This window comes from Dicentrarchus labrax, unplaced genomic scaffold (genome assembly GCF_905237075.1).
Source record: "Dicentrarchus labrax unplaced genomic scaffold, dlabrax2021, whole genome shotgun sequence".
In the NCBI taxonomy this organism is placed as follows: domain Eukaryota; kingdom Metazoa; phylum Chordata; class Actinopteri; family Moronidae; genus Dicentrarchus; species Dicentrarchus labrax.
Window position 1 is genome coordinate 2,924,237 of NW_026136706.1, and position 21,317 is coordinate 2,945,553.

A 21,317-nucleotide genomic window follows, 5' to 3' on the forward strand; every position below is an offset into this window, starting at 1 on the left:
TCCACCGATGAGAGCAGCTAAAGAGGCGCAGGCTTCGTCCCTAACCTACGGAAACACATTCTTTCTGACGATCCCATCGAGGAATTGTTTTTAAATAATTTCTCCACACGTTCTTCAAAAACAGACCAAACATCCCCGTTGTGCCTCAGCTGACGGCAGCCACCCAGAACCGTCATCATATCTGCCCCTCCGGGGGGCTAATCCCTTGTGTGAATGGTCACGTTGGGCAGGTGACAGGGGGCCGTGTATCCGCGCGTGGCTGCCAAACCAGATTAAAGTCAGATGGACGGATAGATAAAGGTTGAATGGATACATGCACACGACCTGACAGATTGACTGCGTTGCACTCTCCATTGAGGCAGGCAGAGGTCATACAATGCAGAGATGACTCAGGGACGATTGTTGAGAAGAGAGCGATGATGCATTTCAACCTTAACACTAAACAGGCAGTGTTAGAAAACCTCTGAATGATGAGTTAATAATGATTTATTGATGCTTACGGGAAATATCCCTCGCGCAGTCATCGAGCCGTTTGATGTATTCTCCTCTTCTTCTTTTTTTTCCCTGCCTTTGTTGTTGTAGATAAGAACTTTGAGGATGAAGACTCTGTGGACGGAGGCCGGTCCTCCTCCTCTTCATCATCCAAAGCGCCCCCCGGTGGCAGGAGGACCGTAGTGAGCTCTGTGAGGAGACCCAGCTCAGCCACCACAGCTAAGGCCACAGGTGAGGCAGTCCACACACACAGCTGTAACACATCCAGGGAAAGTACCGCCATTACTGCGTCTCCTGTACATGTGTTATAGTGTCCTGAGCTCTTAACCTATGCCTGTTGTTGAAACTCAGTGACAAAACCTAAAATACTTTGTGCGTATATGTTACTTTAAAGGTAAAGATGCAGGCGCCGGTGCTGTTGATGAAGAGGATTTCATTAAAGCCTTTGAAGACGTGCCCTCGGTGCAGGTAAGCAGAGAGAGAGAGAACAGTAAAGGCAGGGGTCAGATGGTGGATTGAAACCAGTCGGACAAACAGCTTTCTTCTTATTTCCAGATCTATCTCATCTCCATCATCTCCCATTTAACATTTAAGACATTTTTGGCATCAATCCTTTCCGTTTAGGCTCCGTCAGACTTCCTGTTGGTTAATAACTACTGACTCTACTTATTATCTTACATTGTTATCTGCTGATTTCCAGCAACAGGACTTCAGGCTCCTCGCTGTGACAGCAATTGTTGGGTGTTAATTGATGCTAATGATTGCACGTGCACAGGTGGCACTTGTGATGTTAACATGAGAAGCTGACAACACATTTGTGCAGTTTAGAGAGTTTACAGACTAACACCTTGTTACCAGCTGGCCTCTCTCCAGTCTCAACCTTTAAAGTGTATGCAAATAACGCTAACATTATCTCTGCGTCCAGATCTACTCCAACAGAGAGTTTGAGGACCAGCTGGCCAAGATCAGAGAGGTGTTGTCTGATGACAAACATGACTGGGAGCACCGAGTGGTGGCGGTAAGACTCAAACGCACAACACACACAGAGTGGAAGTGGATTCTTTCAGAGATGAAATACCCATTTATGTCTCCTCTGTGTCGTTCCTCTCCAGCTGAAGAAGGTCCGTTCTGTCATGCTGGCCGGGGCAGCTGAGTACGAGGGTTTTCCTCAGCAGCTGCGGCTCCTGGAGGCTCCCTTAAAGCTGTCGGCTAAAGACCTGCGCTCACAGGTGGTCCGCGAGGCCTGCATCACGCTGGGGTAAGAGCCGGAGTTGAGGAGGATGTACTGTCCCCGCACTGAGTACAGTAAAGTACCACTTCACAGGAGCTTCCCATACAAAGAAGTACAGTCATAACACAGCGTATTTCCAGCCTCAGTCATAAAGTGAGGCCACAATAGAGATGTATGTTAATGTTAATACTGACAATAACTTTTCATAGTCAGTAGGGCAGTTATTAGACAATATTGTCAGATTGTGTGAGAAACAAGAGCCTAATATTCAGGTTAATACTGTGAAAAAAGCTAATAAAGTGCCAATCATTTGTCTTTTAATCGGAGAAGCTTGCCAGGATGATGTTAATGGCTCTGATTGGCAGCAGTGACATTAACTCAGACTGATTAGGTTACGGCAGGAAAATAACCCGCTTAAGCTGATGAACGTGAGCCTCGCTCGGGTATGAAACAAGCAGCGTGCTCCCCACTCGCACCCCCCAAAAAACATCCATCCGTCATCCCAATTTTAATCCAACCCTGATGAGGTGGAACAGAGCGGGGACGCACTGAAAGAGCAGTGGGTTGATGAATAGACGGCAGCTACGTGGATCCTGTCATCACTTGTAGCAGCTCGCCTTTCAGTCCAGAACACAACAACATTTGGTTTAAAGTTTCTTTAAAAGTTTAGAGATATTTATAGTATCTATAGTGTCAAATATTTCCCTTTCTTCTGTCTGTCAGTTTTTCTCTTTCAAACAGTTCTTAATAATCTCACATATAAGCTCTTTGAGAGAATGACCCCTCAGTTAAAATGCAGAAAGTAAAATCAACTTGAATACTGGAGCTGTCGGTCTGATGCGGTTTACTCTTGTTTTCTTGAACAGACATTTGTCATCATTGCTGGGGAACAAGTTTGACCACGGAGCGGAGAGCATCATGCCCACTCTGCTGAACCTCGTGCCCAACAGTGCCAAAGTCATGGCCACGTCCGGAATGGCCGCCATCCGCCTCATCCTCAGGGTAAGGACATCGAGGAGAGCTGCTGCGATCGCACTGCAAGCCTCTACGCTTATTTCTGATTAGTTTGTGTGTTCGCATTAACTTTTAAATGTTCCAGTGTGAACTAGTCGCATTCCTGAACGTCTAGACACATTTTTAATGGTCGCTTTTTGTGAAGCAATGGCGGCTCATACAAAAGAGTATGAAGGTCACTTGTGGGCTGGTTTGAGCCACTTTTGCCTGCAGTGTGAACGTAGTCCTTCCCTGAGATGTGCTGTCATACATCCCACCTGAGCACCAAAGCATCATCATGTGAGAATGAGAAGATAAAAGGAATAAAGAAAGCTTTCTTTTTTTGACTCCGCTGTGTTTACTGTCTCTCTCTCTTCCAGCACACACACTACCCACGTCTCATCCCCATCATCACCAGTAACTGCACCTCCAAATCAGTAGCAGTCAGACGGTAAGAGGACCTAAACTCTGCTAACACATCAAAATAGTCTGTTCAGATATTTTTTAACAGTTATTATAGTATATAATATAAATACAAGTTTAAGAAGCAGTTCTGTATTTTAAGTTGTCGCCTCAAACACAGGCAGGTTGTGGTTTTCTTTTATATGGCTGATAACTGATATTACGTGTCACATTTTGTGTATTTCACACATTAATTATTTATTATTTATAATGCTGCTGACTTCCCCTCATTGAAGTAACTAAGTTACCACACAGGGTGTAAAAAAGCCCCTTAAGTGTTTCTTTTATAGCAGTGTTCGCTTTTATGGTCTTCATATCTCATTCCAGATATAGTTTTTGTTCCTATGTTAAGTATCCAGTATCAGTGGTTCCCAACCTTCTTCCTCAAGGGACCCCTTTTCTATCATTGAGTAAACTGACTATTTGATGGATAGGGTGAGGGTGAGGGTTAGGGTTACATTCAATGCATAACAATAACAGTAGAGAACAGCTGATAAACTGTACAATGAACCCAAACTGTGCAAGCGAAAACAATCAATTTGGATGAATTTTGAGCAGATTATTTCCCGTCAATATTGATCACAGATGAGTTTTTCTGATATTTTCAGTAACTTTTTATACAATTATGTCTGTATTGTGTATTTTGTTATTTTTAAGCATATAGACCATCTAAAGTATTGTAACTTAAAGAAAAAGAACAATTTCATTTAGTTTTCTTCACAGAAATGCCGAGATATCGGCCTGTTGTGTATATTTTTTTAAGTTTTCTTACACTCCTTAAAATGAAGAAGGCCTTGCGACCCCCCCCCGTGAAGCTTTGGCAACCCCTAGTTGGGAAACAACTGTCCTATATCATGAGAATCACTTAACTCTATCTCCTTTCTAGGCGCTGTTATGAGTTCCTAGACCTCATGTTACAAGAGTGGCACACCAATACACTGGAAAGGTAAACTGAATCTCTGTTTCCTCCAAAAACCACCAAAACCCTTGGAAAGTGTGTGTGTGTGTGTGTGTGTGTGTGTGTGTGTGTGTGTGTGTGTGTGTGTGTGTGTGTGTGATTGTGTGTGTGTGTGTGTGATTTTGTGTGTGTGTGTGTGTGTGTGTCTAGGCAGGACAAAGTTAGAGTTGCTGCATTGTGTAGGTGTTTCTGTGTGGTGGAGGTATTGCAAAAAAAAGAAAGCCTCTTCTTCTTCCTCCTCTTCCTCTTCCTCTCTCACATGATGGCATTTTGAGTTCGCTAACATTTGAGTTCGCTAAGTGTGTTGACTGGATGCGCCGCTGATGAGCCTCCATTAAATTGATGAGTCCTGAGAGAGAGAGAGAGAGAGAGAGAGAGAGCCATCATCATCAAGACTTCCAGGGATGAGGCGACTTCCCATCTCCGTAACCATGACAACCGCGGCGAAGGCTTTAAAAAGCGCAAGAAAAAGCCCCGTGGGTGGCCACATTCCCCGTGGACCACCGGAGGAATGAAACTGGGAGAGACTGAAGAAAGATAGACTGCGTTTAGAGTTTGAGGTCTAAGCTTACAGGCTGGGGGGGAGTCTAAACTTTGTGGTTTTACTTTGACGTGATCGTGTGTCGTGGGTTAAACCGCTCACCATGTTTCCTTACTACCCCAGACATGTGGCTGTTCTGACTGAGACCATCAAGAAAGGCATACACGATGCAGACTCTGAGGCCAGATCCATCGCAAGAAAGTAAGTGTCATTTAAGGGTTTTTGCACCCTAAGAGATTTAATAATCCATCTTCATCTCACAGTGCAAAAAACAGCTCATTTAGAAGCAAATATTCTTCAATATAATCAGATTTTCTTGGATTGAGCAAAGAAATCTAACCACTGAAAGACTGTAATAGATCTTAAAACTAGAGAAAAAAAAAAAAGTTGGGCTTATTACAAGCAATGAAAACTTGTAATAAAAAGTTATTTAACATTGTTAAAGTATTTTGGTCACTTTATTGAGCTGAATTTAAGAATTTGTACCTTTTAATCTACAATAAGATAAGATTCTTCCAACATCATAATACAGATATGTGACTTTGTCTTAAATTAAAGCTCCAGAAACATTCTTATATTTAGCATTTTTTATTAAAACAATGAAAAACTAAACAGCTGCTCCATTTCCAACGCTGGGACGAGGCAACTTTCTCTTAAACAGAGAAGTTGTGTGAGTGGACTTACTCTTAAAATAAGGACAATAATCTGGTTCCTCTGCTGTTCCTGGTTAAATCAAACTTAATATTAGCTGTAATATTATTAAGACAAAGTTAGATATATTTTATTGTTTTACTCCAGAAAAAAAAAAACACTAGATAACTAGAAAGTTAATCTACACCAATCTTTAACTAGCTTGTTACAGCAAAATATTAACTAACTAGATAACTTGTTAGTTAGCAAGGTAAATCTGAACTTACTCTGAAAATAACAACAAGACTACTTACTGTAGCTGTGTTATCTGAGATTACTTTTCTAATGTAAAACATGCTTAAAAAGATTATTTTTCTTTTTAGACAAAAAATAAGACTAATTTCCCAGAAACAAGGCTTTTTTTTTTTTTTTTTACTCTTGAGATTCCCTGTTTGCATTGTCTCTTCTCTTCCTCGCCCTCACCTCCAGGTGCTATTGGGGTTTCCACGGTCACTGCAGCCGGGAGGCCGAGCACCTGTTCCAGGCGCTGGAGTCCACCTATCAGAAGGCCCTCCAGTCTCACCTGAAGAGCTCTGACAGCATCGTGTCTCTACCGCAGTCCGACCGCTCCTCCTCGTCTTCCCAGGAGAGCCTTAAGTAAGAACCATGATGCCCTCCTGTAGTGTTATATACTCCTGCATAGTCCAGAGGCCTTTTTCTATATTCTGGAAGCTTTTTTTGCATCTATTAGCTGTAATTGATTGGCGGAAACCACTAATGCATCTTATTGAATATGATTGTAAAAACACTGGTAATTATTATTATTATTAGACGGGCAGCAGACGGGTGAGCGCACACACAGTCCTGGATCGATTGCCATCATTTACCCAGTTTATGGATTCCCATTGGAGCATGTTGGCTAATGACCTCATGCTCAATCCATCAGGGCGGCAGCTGTTGTGATCATCACTGTGTTTGTGGGAAGGGTTGAGCTCATTTTTTTCTTTTAAGATTTTTATCTTGTTCAGTCTCACAGGAAGCTGTGGTTTTCAGTCTGCTAACAGTGGAAATAGAAATGGTGTCTTTTTGCTTATTTTGACATCATTTTCTTGGAGTATCTTGATTCATATCCCTAAAATCTGTACAATCTAAGTCAATAAACTACAATTATTGAAAACAAAGTATTAAAATTAAGTCATAAATAAAAAAATAAAAAAAATATTTGACCTGTTTTTTAGTAAAATGTAATTAAATACAAACATAGTGTGTCAGCCAATGCAGTTGTATTTTGAATAATGTTTTCTGAGGTGGTCCGTGGTGTAGAAGATGTTCATTCAGTGGAAATCTGGTGTACATAATGTACTGACCAGTGTCTTGTTGTTTCAGCCGGCCATTGTCTGTGAAGAGCGTCATTGGAGGGAGCATAACGAGGAGTGAGTCCCTCTCTATCCCTCGATGTCAGTAATGTTTATATGAATATAATAAACTGCCCTTAAGTGACTATTTGCTTCTGGTTTCTGTGCCATTGAAGGTAAGCTGGTGAGCAGCAGGGTGCACACCACACCGGGTTCCCTGCAGCGCTCCCGCAGCGACATCGACGTCAATGCCGCTTCCAGTGCCAAGTCACGCCTGTCCACCGTTCCCGCCTCCTCACCCTTCAGCTCTGCGGCTGCCCTTCCCCCGGGGTCCTACGCCTCATTAGGTAATCCCTCAGTCTCCCTCTACACTGCTAAAAGTAGGAAAACAAACCTCTGTATGAAGAAAGAACAAAACAAAAAATGCTGAATCATAAATCACTCATTCTTGAGAATTTGGACACGCCCTTTTTTTTACTCAATTATGCAGGAAAATATAGTTTAAAAGATGTCAAAGTCAAAAGCTATTAAACTTTGCAAAGGGATTAACCTCCTATTTTCTTAAATAGCATTTTTGTCTATTGCTTAATATTTATTATAATACAAAAATCTGTCGAAATGAGCTTTAAATTTCGATTATTGAAATCAAAAGCAAGATCAACAATCCCCCCAGTACTCCAGCCCAAGCAACAAACACATAAGCATTATTCAGAGAATCAGTGCAAGCTATAGTTAAAACTAAAAAGAGCTGTGAATGAATTCATTAAGATACTTGATAGGGTTTTTGCACCCTAAGTGATTTAATAATCCATCTTCATCTCACAGTGCAAAAAACAGCTCATTTAGAAACAAATATTCTTCAATATAATCAGAAATCTAACCACTGAAAGACTGTAATAGACCTTAAAACTAGAGAACAAAAAGTTGTGCTTATTACAAGCAATGAAAACTTGTAATAAAAAGTTATTTAACATTGTTAAAGTATTTTGGTCACTTTATTGAGCTGAATTTAAGAATTTGTACCTTTAATCTACAATAAGATAAGATTCTTCAAACATCATAATAATAATAACAGATACGTATACTCCTAGACACTGAACAGTGCAGTGTGGCATTTATATATATCTAGAGTATCTGAGCAAATTTAGTTAAGTCCTTTTTCAGTCTCAAGCGGTTATTCATCATCATGAAGTATTAAAACATTTTCTGCTGTAATCACTGGCTTTTATGGGTCTGACTGGGGTAATTAATGACCACTGAGGTTGTCATTAGACTGTTCTGCCACCAGGAACTGTTTAAATCCTACTTTGACACCTTTGAAAAATCGACGTGATGAGGCTGAGCGGCCTCCTGGTGTGATTAAAAAACCCCTGATGCCTTTTAAGGATGTTGTCACTAACATCTTAAGCTAATACGTGTGAAATTTACTGTAATCTTTTTCATGCAGAAACTTTTCTCCCTCCCTTGTTCTCCTCCAATGAGTCCCCCTGTAGCTCGATAACGGCCGTCACTCATCCACTCACTCCTGTTCCTGCTTCAATTGCTACTAATGTCTTCCTCTATACCTCTCCTCCCACTCGCTGCTGCACCGCCTTTCTTAAATGCCCAAAAGATGGCACTCCCGGTAAAAGCGATGGTAAGACTTGTGTGTCTGTCTGTGTGTGAGTGTGTGTGTGTGTGTGTGTGTGTGTGTGTGTGCAAAGTGCACAGAAGAAAGTGAAGATGTATGAGTGTGTCCTTTTTGTCAGCTGTCACGGGCTACACATCCTTTCTCGCTTCATCTGTGCCCACTTTTCCTCTCTTTATCCTCCTCCTCCCCTGAGTGGTCGTCACTTAATGTGGAACTCTGCATGGACTGTCTGCATGGATTTCCTTCTCTGACTGTAACCCTAACAGCTGTATCCATCTACTCTTCTTGTTTCTTGTGTTTAATCTGATAGGAAAAAAAAAAAGGTTCTTGGTTTCTTTCTTGCTTCACAGAAACTGATGCGCCACTCAAACAGTCGGTGCGCTGCAACGTTTCATGAACCAAATAAGCACCAAATTTGACGTCATATCCGAGATTTTTAAAGGAGCAATGTGTAAGTTTGGGCCACATGATCCAAAAAAGTCAAAGAAGACTTTTTTGGGGATAGAATCAGCATTATAATGAAGAACTGTAGTGCTGCAGAGATGCCCTGCCCTACACATCTTATTCTCCAGATTTAAGAACACAGGTTTATTTTGTACAGACCCAGTGAAAATTAAATTTGTGATTCAAAAATGATCATTCCTACACTAATTATAATTTATTTCACAAACAAAATATCCGTCAAAATAATCGAGACATGATGTTTTTACCGTATTTTATGTGATTTAATTAAAATAAATGGAACAAAATGAGGCCGAAATAACTAGACAATGATGGAGATTCGTAAAAAGTCTGAATTAATACTTTGTCGTGTCTGTCGGTAAGACGACGACCAAAGAGCTAGGTAGAGCTGGCGACCCATGTACGGAGTTTCTGCAGCGGCCCGGGTTCGAATCCGACCTGTGGCTCTTTGCTGCGTGTCCTCCCCTCCCTCTCTGCCCCCCTTTCCTGTCTATCTTTGGCTGTAACTATAAAAAAGGCCAAAGAAATGCTTGTTTTATGAATGGAGTTCGGACCGATCAGGGCTATGCTAACTTGGTTCATCGTAAAGGATGGAATCGAGTAACAGACACATACTTCCTCGCTTACTTCCTGTCTGCCCTAGTCAGATTAGCAAGATAATTTCAGTAGATATCTCTGCAACACAACTCATTTGACATAACTCGTATGCGCTACCTATGAATTTAATGAGCTATAATTCTGGCTATATCTTAAACATTGCTCCTTTAACTGTCCTTTGTTATGTGGAGGGTTGTTGTTAAACCTGGTCTCTGACTGCATACGATGTAGCATGAACGTTTGGAGTCAGTGGTAATGCAAATGAAACTGAGGGGAAGATCAGGCGTACTTTGGCACACTATACTTCATCTTGATAAACTGGAGGAGATTATTGCACATAGTAACACCTTCAAGGAGTCGTTTATTTTTAGCTTGCTGTGTAATTCTTGTTATCGCGTTTCAACCTTTTTCCAGGTGCTATTTTCGGCTTGTTGTGTAACAGGCTACGCTAGATGTTCTAGGTGAGATGGCTTTTGCCCCCAACTTATCATAAAATCCTCCTGAGGACTCGCTTTTATCACACCTGGCGCATTTTATAACAGTGCTTTGGAAGTGAGAGTTTTATTATTGGTGTGTAAACAAATATCCACTATCTGTGGATAGCTGAAAGATGCTTTTAGGATGTTCTTTAGGTTGTTTTCAGGTCGAGTTGTGTTTGGTTACGATGATGATGTTTCATGTTAAATGTGACCAACAGCTTCAGACCCTCTGCATGTTTAATGTAGCATTACCCTGATATGCTAATTTGAGATTTAGCTAGAAACTAGTCTCTCAGTTTGTCACTTACGTGTTTCATTAGCTCAACTTCCAATACAGAATGTGTTTCTACTCATTGTAAGAGGTGGGTAGTGTATTATAGTTTTCATTACATTAGCATATAGGTAGCTGCAAAGGATATTGAATGTTTGTCTGTCTTTCTCCAGACCTGGGTCAAACAGTTTGCCAATATTTCTTATGGTTTGTTTTTAGCACTTCTTAAAAGTCACTTAACCTGTGCTTTTCTGTGGTTAATGTCTTAGCTAGCATTAGTGCAATGTTGCAGGTCAAACCTCAACCATGTTTAACTCATTAACATACATAAAGATGGACGGAGCCAAAATATCCTGGGTTCGGCAGCAGCCGTGGTGCACTGGTGAAGTCTGCACAGTAGTCAATCAGGACTTGAAACCCCCTTTTTATAGCTTCAAATAACTGATTAAAACCAAACTTATCTGTAAAATTAGCGTGATAAGAACTACTTACCTTTTGGCTTCACCTTTCTGGGGACTTGTCATGTCGTCCATCTTTATCTTTAGAGGCTGTACTCACCGATTACATGCACCAGACAAAAATGCTTCTCCCTTAAACATCCACCGAAATAAACTTTATCAATCTTTGCATGATACATAAAATCTTACCAATCATACCAATCAACAACTCCTAATTTGTCACACTAAGGCTGGATTCAAACTTTACCAAACAGGTTTTGACCCCGGACGAGCCCCCATTTATCACAAACTGGCTCAGGGAATGAGACAGAACGGGAGTAATTTATGAAACTAAGGTTAACTTAGAAAATGATAAGACAAAAGACAAAAAGAAGCAGGGTGGAGGCAAGCTGTAGGAAGAGATCATGGGTCAGCTGACGACCCTCCCATGTCTGCAGGACAGCCTCCAAGGGCCGTGGAACGAACGCTGAGAATTATTTGCAAATGCTAATGGACCCAGGTTTTTGTCTGTTTCCCTCCTATGTGTTTTCAGGGGGGGCCTCCGTCCCCTCGTCCAGGTCATTCTGTTTCCCCAGACTTTTTCTCCTCCAGCATCTCTGTCCAGGGTTTTGGGGTATATGCTCACAAATTAAAAAAATTCCCATGGATTAAACTGCCTTCCCTGCCTCTCTTCCCCTCTCCGACCCGATTGCTCCTCCCCCTTCTCATCCAGGTCGCGTTCGCACCAGGAGACAAAGCTCGGGCAGCGTGGGCGGGGCCAGTACATCAGTGGTGGACAGTAGGGGCCGCAGCCGTGCCAAAGTTGTCTCCCAGTCCCAGCGTATGTATATATGCACCTCACACATGCTCTCATATGGTGAATTAAAATCAGTCACATTCAGTATCAATCAGCTTTCAGTGTGCGTACTGCATACCAGCCTCATATTTCAGTATGATCTTTGCCTGCACTGGCTTTCAGATCATACTACATGTTGTTGCTGTTTCTTGTATGTGTGTGTGCTGTTTCTCATGCGCTACAGCAACCTAAAAAAATAACCTCCAGTCACTCACAAATCTTGTGTGTGTTCGTGCAATTGCGCCAACTGCATGCACTGTTTTCATGTTTTCAGTATCTAAGTGTGTGTGTGTGTGTGTGTGTGTGTGTGTGTGTGTGTGTGTGTGTGTGCGTGTGTGTGTGTGTGTGTGTCGGTTTCTGTATACGTTCCGGGAGTGCATGCTGGGTAAAGTCGATAAACATAACCCCCTTCTGTCTCATTTTGACCGTTCTCCACCCTGTCCTGCCTCTTGCTTCCATCACCCAGGATCCAGATCAGCCAATCCCATCAGTGGTAAGGCCTCAGCTTCATCCAATCACAAGCCCCCCCTTAGCACACAGAGCTTTGCACGCCTGTCTTTTAGCCTTTCACGTTTCTTTCTCCACGTACAGTAGCAGCATGCTCCGCTCATCACATTCAGATTTTTATTCTCCCCCCCCCCTCCACAGTTTGAGAAGCTGTCTGGAGTCGGAAATGTTTGCTGTCTGCCATTTTGTTGTGTTTGTAGTCTTTTCACTGTTGATGAGTTGTATGTTCCCATTGGTGACTTGTGCCACAGTAAATGTCTCCCCACCAGCACAGTTGGTTAGAAGGAGGATCCAGCACCCCCCACCCACCCTGTGTGTGTCTAGGCTGTACACTGCAAAAACAGCCCTTCTAGAAACAAGCCAAATGTTCTTAAATATAATCAATTTTTTGCCAATGACGTACGCCATTTTTTCTTGGCTAGAATTCTTAAAACCGACTGTAATGGGCCTCAAAACTAGAAAAAAATAGATATTTTGGTCACTTTATTAAGCTAAATTTGGGAATTTGTACCTTAATCTTACAATAAGTCATAATTTCTTCCAACACTGGGACAATACGACTTCCTCTTAAACTGTTGTGCAAGTAGTCTAATGATCTTGTTCCTCTGCTGGGATATTATGCAAATCATTGTTGTTACAGGTTAAACATATTATCTGCAATATCTTCATAAAACAAGATTACTTTTCCAATGCAGCACATGTTTAAGAAGATTATTGTTCTTTTTAGATAAAATATAAGACTCATTTCCCCAAAGGGCTTCTTTACTTTCTCGAGTTTCAGTTTTTGCAGTGTAAAATCTGTATTTGTTCATTCAGACTCTGATTTAATTTCCTGTGAAGTTCTGTTTGCCTCCAGCTCCTGTGTTGTCACTGATATAGTATTTATTCATTTTCAAATCCAGAAAACGTAAGTTGAGTAGAAGAAGGCGTTACAGTAGTTACCTTTTATGTTGCTGCACTGTCCCCACAGTGTTGGATCTTTTGCACAGGGCTTGTGTTTTGAGATTTGACTCAATCCAAGCATGTTATTAAAGGTTGTACCACTCCCTCACCTTAATCCCAGCCAGTGTCTCAGCCACTCTAAATATCATCTAACCAACACGTTTGCTTGTCTTCTCTCTCTCTTTCTCTCTCTCTCTCTCTCTCTCTCTCTCTCTCCCGACAGCCGGCAGTCGCTCCAGCTCCCCAGGCAAGCTGCTCGGCCACAGCAGCTACGGCCGGATCCCTCGAGCCACGGTGTCGGCCGCCACCACGCCAGCAGACAAGCGCAGCAGGATCCCTCGCAGCCAGGGCTGCAGCCGCGAGACCAGCCCCAGCCGACTGGGCATCGGTAAGCTCAGGGCTCCGGCACACACTGCTCACAATGCTAGCCCACTTAAGCACATTCCTGTCTTCAAGTAAACATTCCTCGCAGATATATTCTGACATATGATTGTTTTAGTAGTTGAAAACATCTGTAGACGACGGTAAACACTCTTACTTGAACCTGAGGTTGAAACCACAGACACGGTGGAATCCTGTCTGTAGAAAGATAAGTGTTTGGTAGCGAGGTTGGCTAACGTTGGACAGAAACCCAGACAGTCATACCTCTCCTGACCGTCTGATTCAACGTCCTTAAGTTGTCAGGGTTGGTTCTTTAACGGACTGGCTGATCTTTATGTGTCACTGAAAAGTTGTTTCCTTCAGAAGAAATATTGAATGTTTGTGATTAACTGCAGACTCTTCATTTTCGTTCAGTTTCCAGGTTTGTTTTGATAAGAGGAAACCGTTCATGTTCCTCCTGTTTTCACAGTTTTTAACACAATTTGATGTGTTATGTTCTTAATATCTAAGGTACAAACCCTTTTAATCTGTGTCACACATTAACAGAAGCTTGAGTTGCTCTTCTGAGTGTATCTAACCTTACTAGCAGTATGCTGTTTGACCAACTCACTCACCCAGCATCCTGCCACTGCTTCTTTCTCTTGTTTTACTGTCTCCTCTTCTCTTCAGCTTCATTTCTTCTTTATCTTCTCTACGCAGACAGACACCCTGGTTTCTATTTAGGGAGATGATATATCAGATAATCCATATATTATATATACATTAGCCTAAACTATTACATAAAGGCTTAACTAAACATAGCCCATCTCCCCTCTATGGCTCCCTGTGCCTTTGACAAAAAACGGATATGCAAAGGACTTTTTTAATAATTTAATTTATCATTGTTGTAGTCAACTAAAATGCGTCGTCGTCATCCTTCTATATTTTTCTGATTGTCAGTAGCTGAATCTCCCTAGCTAGGCTAGCTATGGACTCGAAATCCAAATAAAGATTAAGATTAAGATTAATCATCATTATAAGGTTTAAACATGTTTTGTGGCTCCGGACAGATTTTGTATTTGCTAGTAAAAGTTGCTGATCCCTGTTTTACTGCTGATTATCAGGATTATATCGGTAATTGCAATTATTTTGACCAGGATAATGGTGACATGAAATTTTCACATCATCCTATTCCTACTGAGCGCTTTAGTGCCGCCTTATAAGCCAGGTATAATGACATCAAAATCACCATTTTCTGTATAGTGAATATTGCATCCTCAAGGTCTTCTTCTCTTTCAATCTTCTTCTCTCACAACCTCTGCCTCCTGTTCTTCTCCTCCTTTCTGATCCACATTCCCCCCCATGAATGCCCACTGACATTCCCACCTAACTTGTTGTCCTGACAGCCAGCCTGTGTGGTAAAGCTCTTCTTCCTGCTGCTCTTCCCTACCGCACGCTAGCCCGGAGCCGCATTCCCCGGCCCAGCATGAGTCAGGGTTGCAGTCGCGACACCAGTCGCGAGAGCAGCCGCGACACCAGCCCCGCTCGGGGCTTCACTCCTCTGGGTGAGTACCGCTGAGCTAATGGCTACCGGACTTCCTCTCCCAGTGAGTGTCCCAGCCGGACAGTCTTTACCAGATGCTTACACGAGCCTCCCTCCTGTTGTTGTTGGTGTTTGTAGTGTCTTATGGCCGTGCTACCTCTGCCTGTCTTTCTCTGTGCATGCACTGACTCTGAGTTTACTGATCTCTCTGGGGGATACAACTTACTTTTAACCTCCTGTCGGGGTTTTAAGATGGTATAAATGACAAAGTACCATCTGTTTTAAGTTAATGTTTGAATTGTTTCTGATTGAATCTGTGTACAAATGTTGTGATTTGAAGTTGTCATTAAAGATTAGGCCTTTTCCACCAACAGGGAACTGGCTCCGTTTCGGTTTGCACACCTAGTTTCATACCGTTCGAAGCATTTTCACCAAAAACAAGTTGGTTCACAGCCCAAAAAGTTAGTGTGTCAGAGTGGGCGTGTCATATTCTACAGGTGGTTGAACATTGGTGCATCCTTTATTACAATGGTTCCACTTAAAACTGGTAGATAGAGCCAAGGTAACCAGTTCAAGAACCAGAGCTAATTTAGTGGAAAAGCACAAATATAGGAAGAAGTTTGAGAAACAGAAATGGCAAGCAGTCAGTGTTCCTGCGACCAATGCACACTACAGTAGTGCTTTTATAGTTCTTGGCTATGGCATGCTGGAAAATATCTGCAGCCATTGCTTTATGATTATAGTTACCTACTGCAGCTTTAACGAGGACGAGTATGTCACCTTGTGCCTTAGAGCCAAGCTTAAGGACTGTCAGTGCTGATAGCAAAGCAAAGCATAGACACAAAGCATAGACACTTTTTTGTTGTTTCTGTTGAAACGAATTGAGTTCAGTTAGTCAGTTAAGCCTCATTTATGTTATAAAAGCAGATAGATTGTTGAATTACACATCTTGTGGCCGTATTTAATTCTGTGCCCTCCCCCTACTGTTCTGTACTGTATATCCAAATGTATTTCATCTAGTTGTGACCATTTTCACACTGCAGAACTAACTAAAATCTCTGTAAAGGCCAAGTGGAGCCACTCGTAATTGTTTTTTTTTTGTCAGCAAGTTAATTTAAAAGATTTATAAAGGAGAAGTAATGTTAGAGATGTTTCGATACCATTTCTTCCTTCCTGATACCGATTCCAATACTGGAACTTTGCATATTAACCGATACTGAGTTCAGCTCATGTGTTCTTGAAACTTTTTATTTAACGTTTTAACGCAACTTCTTTTTACGAGCAATAAAAAGTGGCCGATTTGCACCAAATTTTGCACTCAGCCTCGTTTTAATCGGACAAACCTACGCAGAAATATGACATCACATCCTGTTATGAGTGCTACTTACACTTAGACTTACTTTCTTTGTACAACTTTTGATCAGGACCTACTCTCCTACGTCATATATCAATAATAATTCATGAACAGAAAGAGAGCATGCAGTGGAATCTGATGGCGAGTGCAGCAGTGTGAAAATGAGTCTTACCTTTAAAAGGTTTGGTGTTAAACCTGTCTGTCACTAACCCCCCTGGTCCGGATGTCGCCCACCTCTACTGTCCCCCCGCAGCCTCCCGACGTCACTCCCGTTCAACCAGCGCTCTCTCCACAGCCGACCCCCACAGCCAGTCAGGTGACCTGCATGCCCAGACCTCCCAGTCCCACCCCACCCCACCCCCCAAAACGCCCTACCTTAGAGGCAGTAGTGCCCGCTGAACCGGCATGCTTCAGTGGTTGTACAGCGTCATCCCATTATTTTACGTTCCCTCCAGTATTTTTTATTTTATTCAGTGTTTAGCAAACAGGAAAGGTAAGAATGGAGTTGTATTTGTTCAGCATGTTAAGAGAAAAATTATTTTTTCATCCACTTTCAGTGCCTTATACATACTTTTTGCATTTTAGCTGTGATTTTGTGGAATTGAGATCGACAGCCTTTTACGTGCTGACTCGGCGTACCTCCATGTGTTTTTTTTCATCCTTGTTGTTTTATATTTCGGTTTCTCCTCTTTGGTGCATCGTTGGTGCTTTATATCATCTTCTGGGGAAACGGCATAGCTGCAATGTATGCCTGTGCTCTTCCCTAAGGGCTTGGTCATTCTTTATTTGGGTTTTTTCTTTCGTATCATCTTTTCATTTTGCTTTTGGTGGTTGGAGAATATTCCCCTCTCTTGGTCTTTTCAGCTCATTCATGTACAGTGCATTGCTTTATATTCAAACTTTCTTTATGTGGTGAGAAAATAATCCTTTGCTTTTGTCCACTCAGGTAAGTCCCAGCAGCCACTTTTCCTTTATCACTAAGCTTCACTCACCATCTTCCTCTTACCTTTTTCTTTTTCCTGTTTAGACCGATATAATTTGATTCACCAAGCAAGAATCTCTGCGTCAGTCAACGCCATGAGGGTGCTTAACACCGGCACAGAGGTGGAGGCAGCAGTTGCTGATGCTCTGGTAAGTTGCTTTTGTAAACGTCAATACATTCATGTTAGTTAAAAGTTAGATATACGAAATTCACTGCTGTTAGTGTTTCCAACAATCACCAACTCTGGTTTGGTGGAAATAAATCCTTAATTCACCGACATTGATGATAAAAACAGCAGTTTCAGTCGGAGCAGACCGGCTATGGAAACAAACCACAGAGAGGCTGCGATACAACACAGGCAGAGGGAGAGAGACACCATGTGACTCCGTGTCTTTATATAGAGAATATAATGTTTGCTGATATATTAATGGTTAAAATTGTATAACCTTTAATAAATAATTGTAGTTGTTGTTGTCCTGACTAGTTTAATCTCTGAACAGAAAATAAATGAGTCCACTTTTGTAAGTCTTATAATGACTTGGATACCTCTATTTATGGAGAATATCTCAACTGTTCGCTCGTATCAGTTAAAATGTGAAATGTCTACTTTGGTCCTCTCTTGCAGAAGGACTGTACTTGTTCTCTGCTCCTCCTTTAAACCTTCCCTCTCTCCTCTTTCCCTCTTGGTTGTTTGTTACCATTTCCAGCTATTAGGAGACTCCAGGAATAAGGTAGTTGGTCATTTTACATACTGTTCATATATCCATCACACACTAATCAAGTTCAGAGAACTGTAACGCAGCTTGCCTCATTATATTGGCTCATAAAACCTTCCACCCCAACCCCCTTTTTATTTCATTTATTTATTGATTTTACCATGAATGCATCTGTGGTACCCCAAGTTTTAATTTCATACTGTGATATTAATGTGTTGAATCTCATGTGTTTATTATTTTCAAAAGTCCATGACATTAAATACGCTCTACTGTTTGCATTGCATCCGTAGTCAAGACCTTTGCTTACTTGTAGCACTGCATCACTGGCTTTTGGTGTTCATTTTAAACATTTTTAACTGAGGAATTGGATAACAATACTGAATCAGATCGACCCTTAACCTTTAAAGACAAACAACAATGAACACAACAGTACAGAAAACTGCATGGCTACCTGATAACTGTATCAAAGATCCTTACCTCATGGCTGAGTTCATTTGCCTACGCACTCCTCCTGCAGAGCTCGGTTAACGTTTAGGTATCACACTTGCGTGTCCTACATTCACCTTCTTCTTCCTCCCACAGAGGAAGCCGTTGAGGCGGCGGTACGAATCTCCGGGGATGTACTCCGACGACGACGCCAACAGCGACGCGTCCAGCGCCTGCTCAGAGCGCTCGTACGGCTCGAGGAACGGAGGCATCCCCCACTACCTGCGCCAGACGGAGGATGTGGCAGAGATCCTGAACCACTGCGCGAGCTCCAACTGGTCGGAGAGGAAGGAGGGCCTGCTGGGCCTGCAGAATCTCCTCAAGAGCCAAAGAATACTGAGGTGGGATGTGAGCTGTGGTAATCGAGGTCCAGCCTGCTCAAGCCTGATTTTATTGTGTAATGGCTCTGAATGGTAGGACATACAATGAGAGAGAGCACTCTGTAGTCTCTGGATGGCAACATAATCAGGATATTTTACTATACTTTACAGGCACAAGGATATGAAAGCACACATGATTCTCTCGGTGTTACCAAAATACAAAATTGGTGGCGTTGGAAGGGGACTCTTGACTGCATATTGTGACTAAGGAAATGTTTAGCATAACATCATTCTATCCCACAGGACATGAGTGGAAAAAAGCTCCATAACCTGTCCATCCCAATACCTACGCTTGCGGTATTGGCGATAGTGCCGACTGTGTGACGTATTTTTGGTAATTTCCACGGTGCCCGAGTGCCCGTTCAGACTGCAAACACGTGAAAGTTTATCAGAGCTCACTGGAACACACTTAATTAATAAAGATATCCTGTGGTTCATGCAACTTTTTGTGCCCAAAGCCCACCAAAGGGCAAGCCAACAGCTCAAAACAGCCTCTATAACATGTGTTATCACTCTTACCGCCCTGCGTTACTGACTTCCTGTGTGTCTTTCTGTCACTGCAGCCGAGTGGAGCTGAAGAGACTTTGTGAGATATTCACAAGGATGTTTGCAGACCCACATAGCAAGGTAAAGAGGATGAACTGAACCAACTGAAGCACTAAAACTAATGATGACAATAATTTATGGAGCTTTGACTTGAAAACTAATGGAGTGTTTCTTGTTGCATGGTCTGCCTTGCTGTGGATTTAACAACAGAGAGTAAGTGTACGTTACTAAAAAAGAAATGAACCTTAATGAGCCGTTTAAGTCAAATCAGGCAGTGTTGTGTAATAAACGCTTGAACTCGCTCTCAGGTGTTCAGCATGTTCCTGGAGACTCTGGTGGACTTCGTCTTGGTGCACAGGGAGGACCTGCAGGACTGGCTTTTTGTCCTGCTCACTCAGCTGCTGAAGAAGATGGGTGCCGATCTGCTGGGCTCAGTCCAGGCCAAAGTCCAGAAGGCCCTGGATATCACAAGGTCTGAAACGCAAGCCAGGTCACAGAGACGCAAAGATTAGTGGCTGTTCCACTTGGATAGGGAGATATTCACACTGTTCCATTAATCTGTTAGTTGGTGTAAAGCTTAGTAACCTTTGTGCTTCTTCAGTTTGGACTGAACTGTGAAATAAACCAATCAGTAACAAAACCCTCACTATCCATTAAAGGAGCAATGTGTAATTCCTGGCCACATTTGGGGTGGGGGGGCAGCATTTCACCTCCTCACACCCTCAATTCAGTGACGAAGTTAGACACGAGTAATAAACCTTGCAGTGTCCTCAGTAAGAGATAACTTTCCAAACTTCCAATCTCACATCATTTAATAACAGCAATACGGAGTGGTTATGAGCACAGGATCGTTCGTGTTAATTTACTGCAGCGATATGAACCCAACAGATTTAATGTCAATAAACAGATCAGAATGATGCAGAAATAACTACATAATGATGAGGATTTGTAAAAAGTCTGAATTCATACTTCGTCTTTGTCTGTCCGTAAGATGGCGAGCAAGTAACTTTTAAAACACTTTTCTGAATGGTTTGGTTGGTCGGGGCTGTTCTAACGTAGTTCATAGTAAAGGGAAACTGATCGCTGGAATAAAGTAAGAGAAACTTATTTTCAGCATTTAACAGGTCATCAAACTTCCTCTCTTACTTTTCTCCAAGTGATCTCCTTTTTTGTCCAGTCGCTGTATAAATATAAAGTTGTATCATCAACGAATCGAGGACATTTATTTATCATTATACAACACAGGGATGTATGATGAAATGAACGTTTGCAGTCCTTCATGCTACATACATAGAAAAAGATAATACAATTCAAAGAATAACATACAAGATAAAATTAAATAAAACAATGTATACAGTTATTTATATACATATATATGAATATATACGTATATTCATAGAGAGCTACAATAACAACAGTGGATGTCTGTGACTCGCTGATTTATTAAAAAGAGTGGGAGCTCAGTCTCATAATCTAAAGCTTGTTCATTAATGTTGCAGCACAGGATAAACAGTCTAATATCAGTAATTCTTTATGTTTATCAGGGAGTCCTTCCCGTTTGACCAACAGTTCAACATCCTGATGAGGTTTATCGTGGATCAGACTCAGACACCTAACCTCAAGGTAAAGCACATTTTTATTTATAGGAAGGAGGATTTTGATTGGTTAGTTTGAAAGTAAGACACGTGACTGACTTGTTGTTGTGTCTTTAGGTCAAGGTGGCCATTTTGAAGTACATCGAGTCTCTGGCTCGGCAGATGGACCCGACGGACTTTGTCAACTCCAGCGAGACCCGCCTGGCCGTCTCCCGCATCATCACCTGGACCACTGAACCCAAAAGTTCTGACGTCAGGAAGGTAGGCCCTGATTGGTTTGTCTCGTTGTTCAGCACTTACATTGGAAACCTTAAAACCTTTAATGAGTAATTTCCTCCAGAATAATGTCTTTTTTATTCCCTTTTTTTAGGATGAATGTATTTAGTATGTTTTGCCTTCTGACTCTATCACAGGAGTGTTTAGAGGATATTCATGTCTTATTTTAATTTTAACAAGCTGTGATAGAGAGCATAAACATCTAAACCAGGACATTTAAGGTCTGCAACTGAACT

General features: G+C 41.9%; 1 protein-coding gene across 1 annotated transcript in view; it reads left to right on the top strand.

Annotated features, from left to right (window-relative positions):
• clasp1a (cytoplasmic linker associated protein 1a) overlaps positions 1 to 21,317 on the top strand; it is an 87,810-nt gene that overhangs the window by 51,304 nt on the left and 15,189 nt on the right. The window contains exons 9-33 of the mRNA XM_051403020.1: positions 583 to 723; positions 887 to 960; positions 1,418 to 1,510; positions 1,605 to 1,750; positions 2,590 to 2,725; positions 3,097 to 3,167; positions 4,065 to 4,124; positions 4,801 to 4,878; positions 5,797 to 5,964; positions 6,694 to 6,740; positions 6,839 to 7,009; positions 8,275 to 8,298; positions 11,272 to 11,379; positions 11,861 to 11,887; positions 13,067 to 13,231; positions 14,664 to 14,768; positions 16,354 to 16,416; positions 17,128 to 17,231; positions 17,790 to 17,813; positions 18,381 to 18,625; positions 19,228 to 19,291; positions 19,421 to 19,423; positions 19,519 to 19,682; positions 20,755 to 20,833; positions 20,923 to 21,066. Of these exons, the coding sequence (XP_051258980.1) occupies positions 583 to 723; positions 887 to 960; positions 1,418 to 1,510; positions 1,605 to 1,750; positions 2,590 to 2,725; positions 3,097 to 3,167; positions 4,065 to 4,124; positions 4,801 to 4,878; positions 5,797 to 5,964; positions 6,694 to 6,740; positions 6,839 to 7,009; positions 8,275 to 8,298; positions 11,272 to 11,379; positions 11,861 to 11,887; positions 13,067 to 13,231; positions 14,664 to 14,768; positions 16,354 to 16,416; positions 17,128 to 17,231; positions 17,790 to 17,813; positions 18,381 to 18,625; positions 19,228 to 19,291; positions 19,421 to 19,423; positions 19,519 to 19,682; positions 20,755 to 20,833; positions 20,923 to 21,066 (2,504 nt within the window). The remainder of the gene's footprint in view (positions 1 to 582; positions 724 to 886; positions 961 to 1,417; positions 1,511 to 1,604; positions 1,751 to 2,589; positions 2,726 to 3,096; positions 3,168 to 4,064; positions 4,125 to 4,800; positions 4,879 to 5,796; positions 5,965 to 6,693; positions 6,741 to 6,838; positions 7,010 to 8,274; positions 8,299 to 11,271; positions 11,380 to 11,860; positions 11,888 to 13,066; positions 13,232 to 14,663; positions 14,769 to 16,353; positions 16,417 to 17,127; positions 17,232 to 17,789; positions 17,814 to 18,380; positions 18,626 to 19,227; positions 19,292 to 19,420; positions 19,424 to 19,518; positions 19,683 to 20,754; positions 20,834 to 20,922; positions 21,067 to 21,317) is intronic.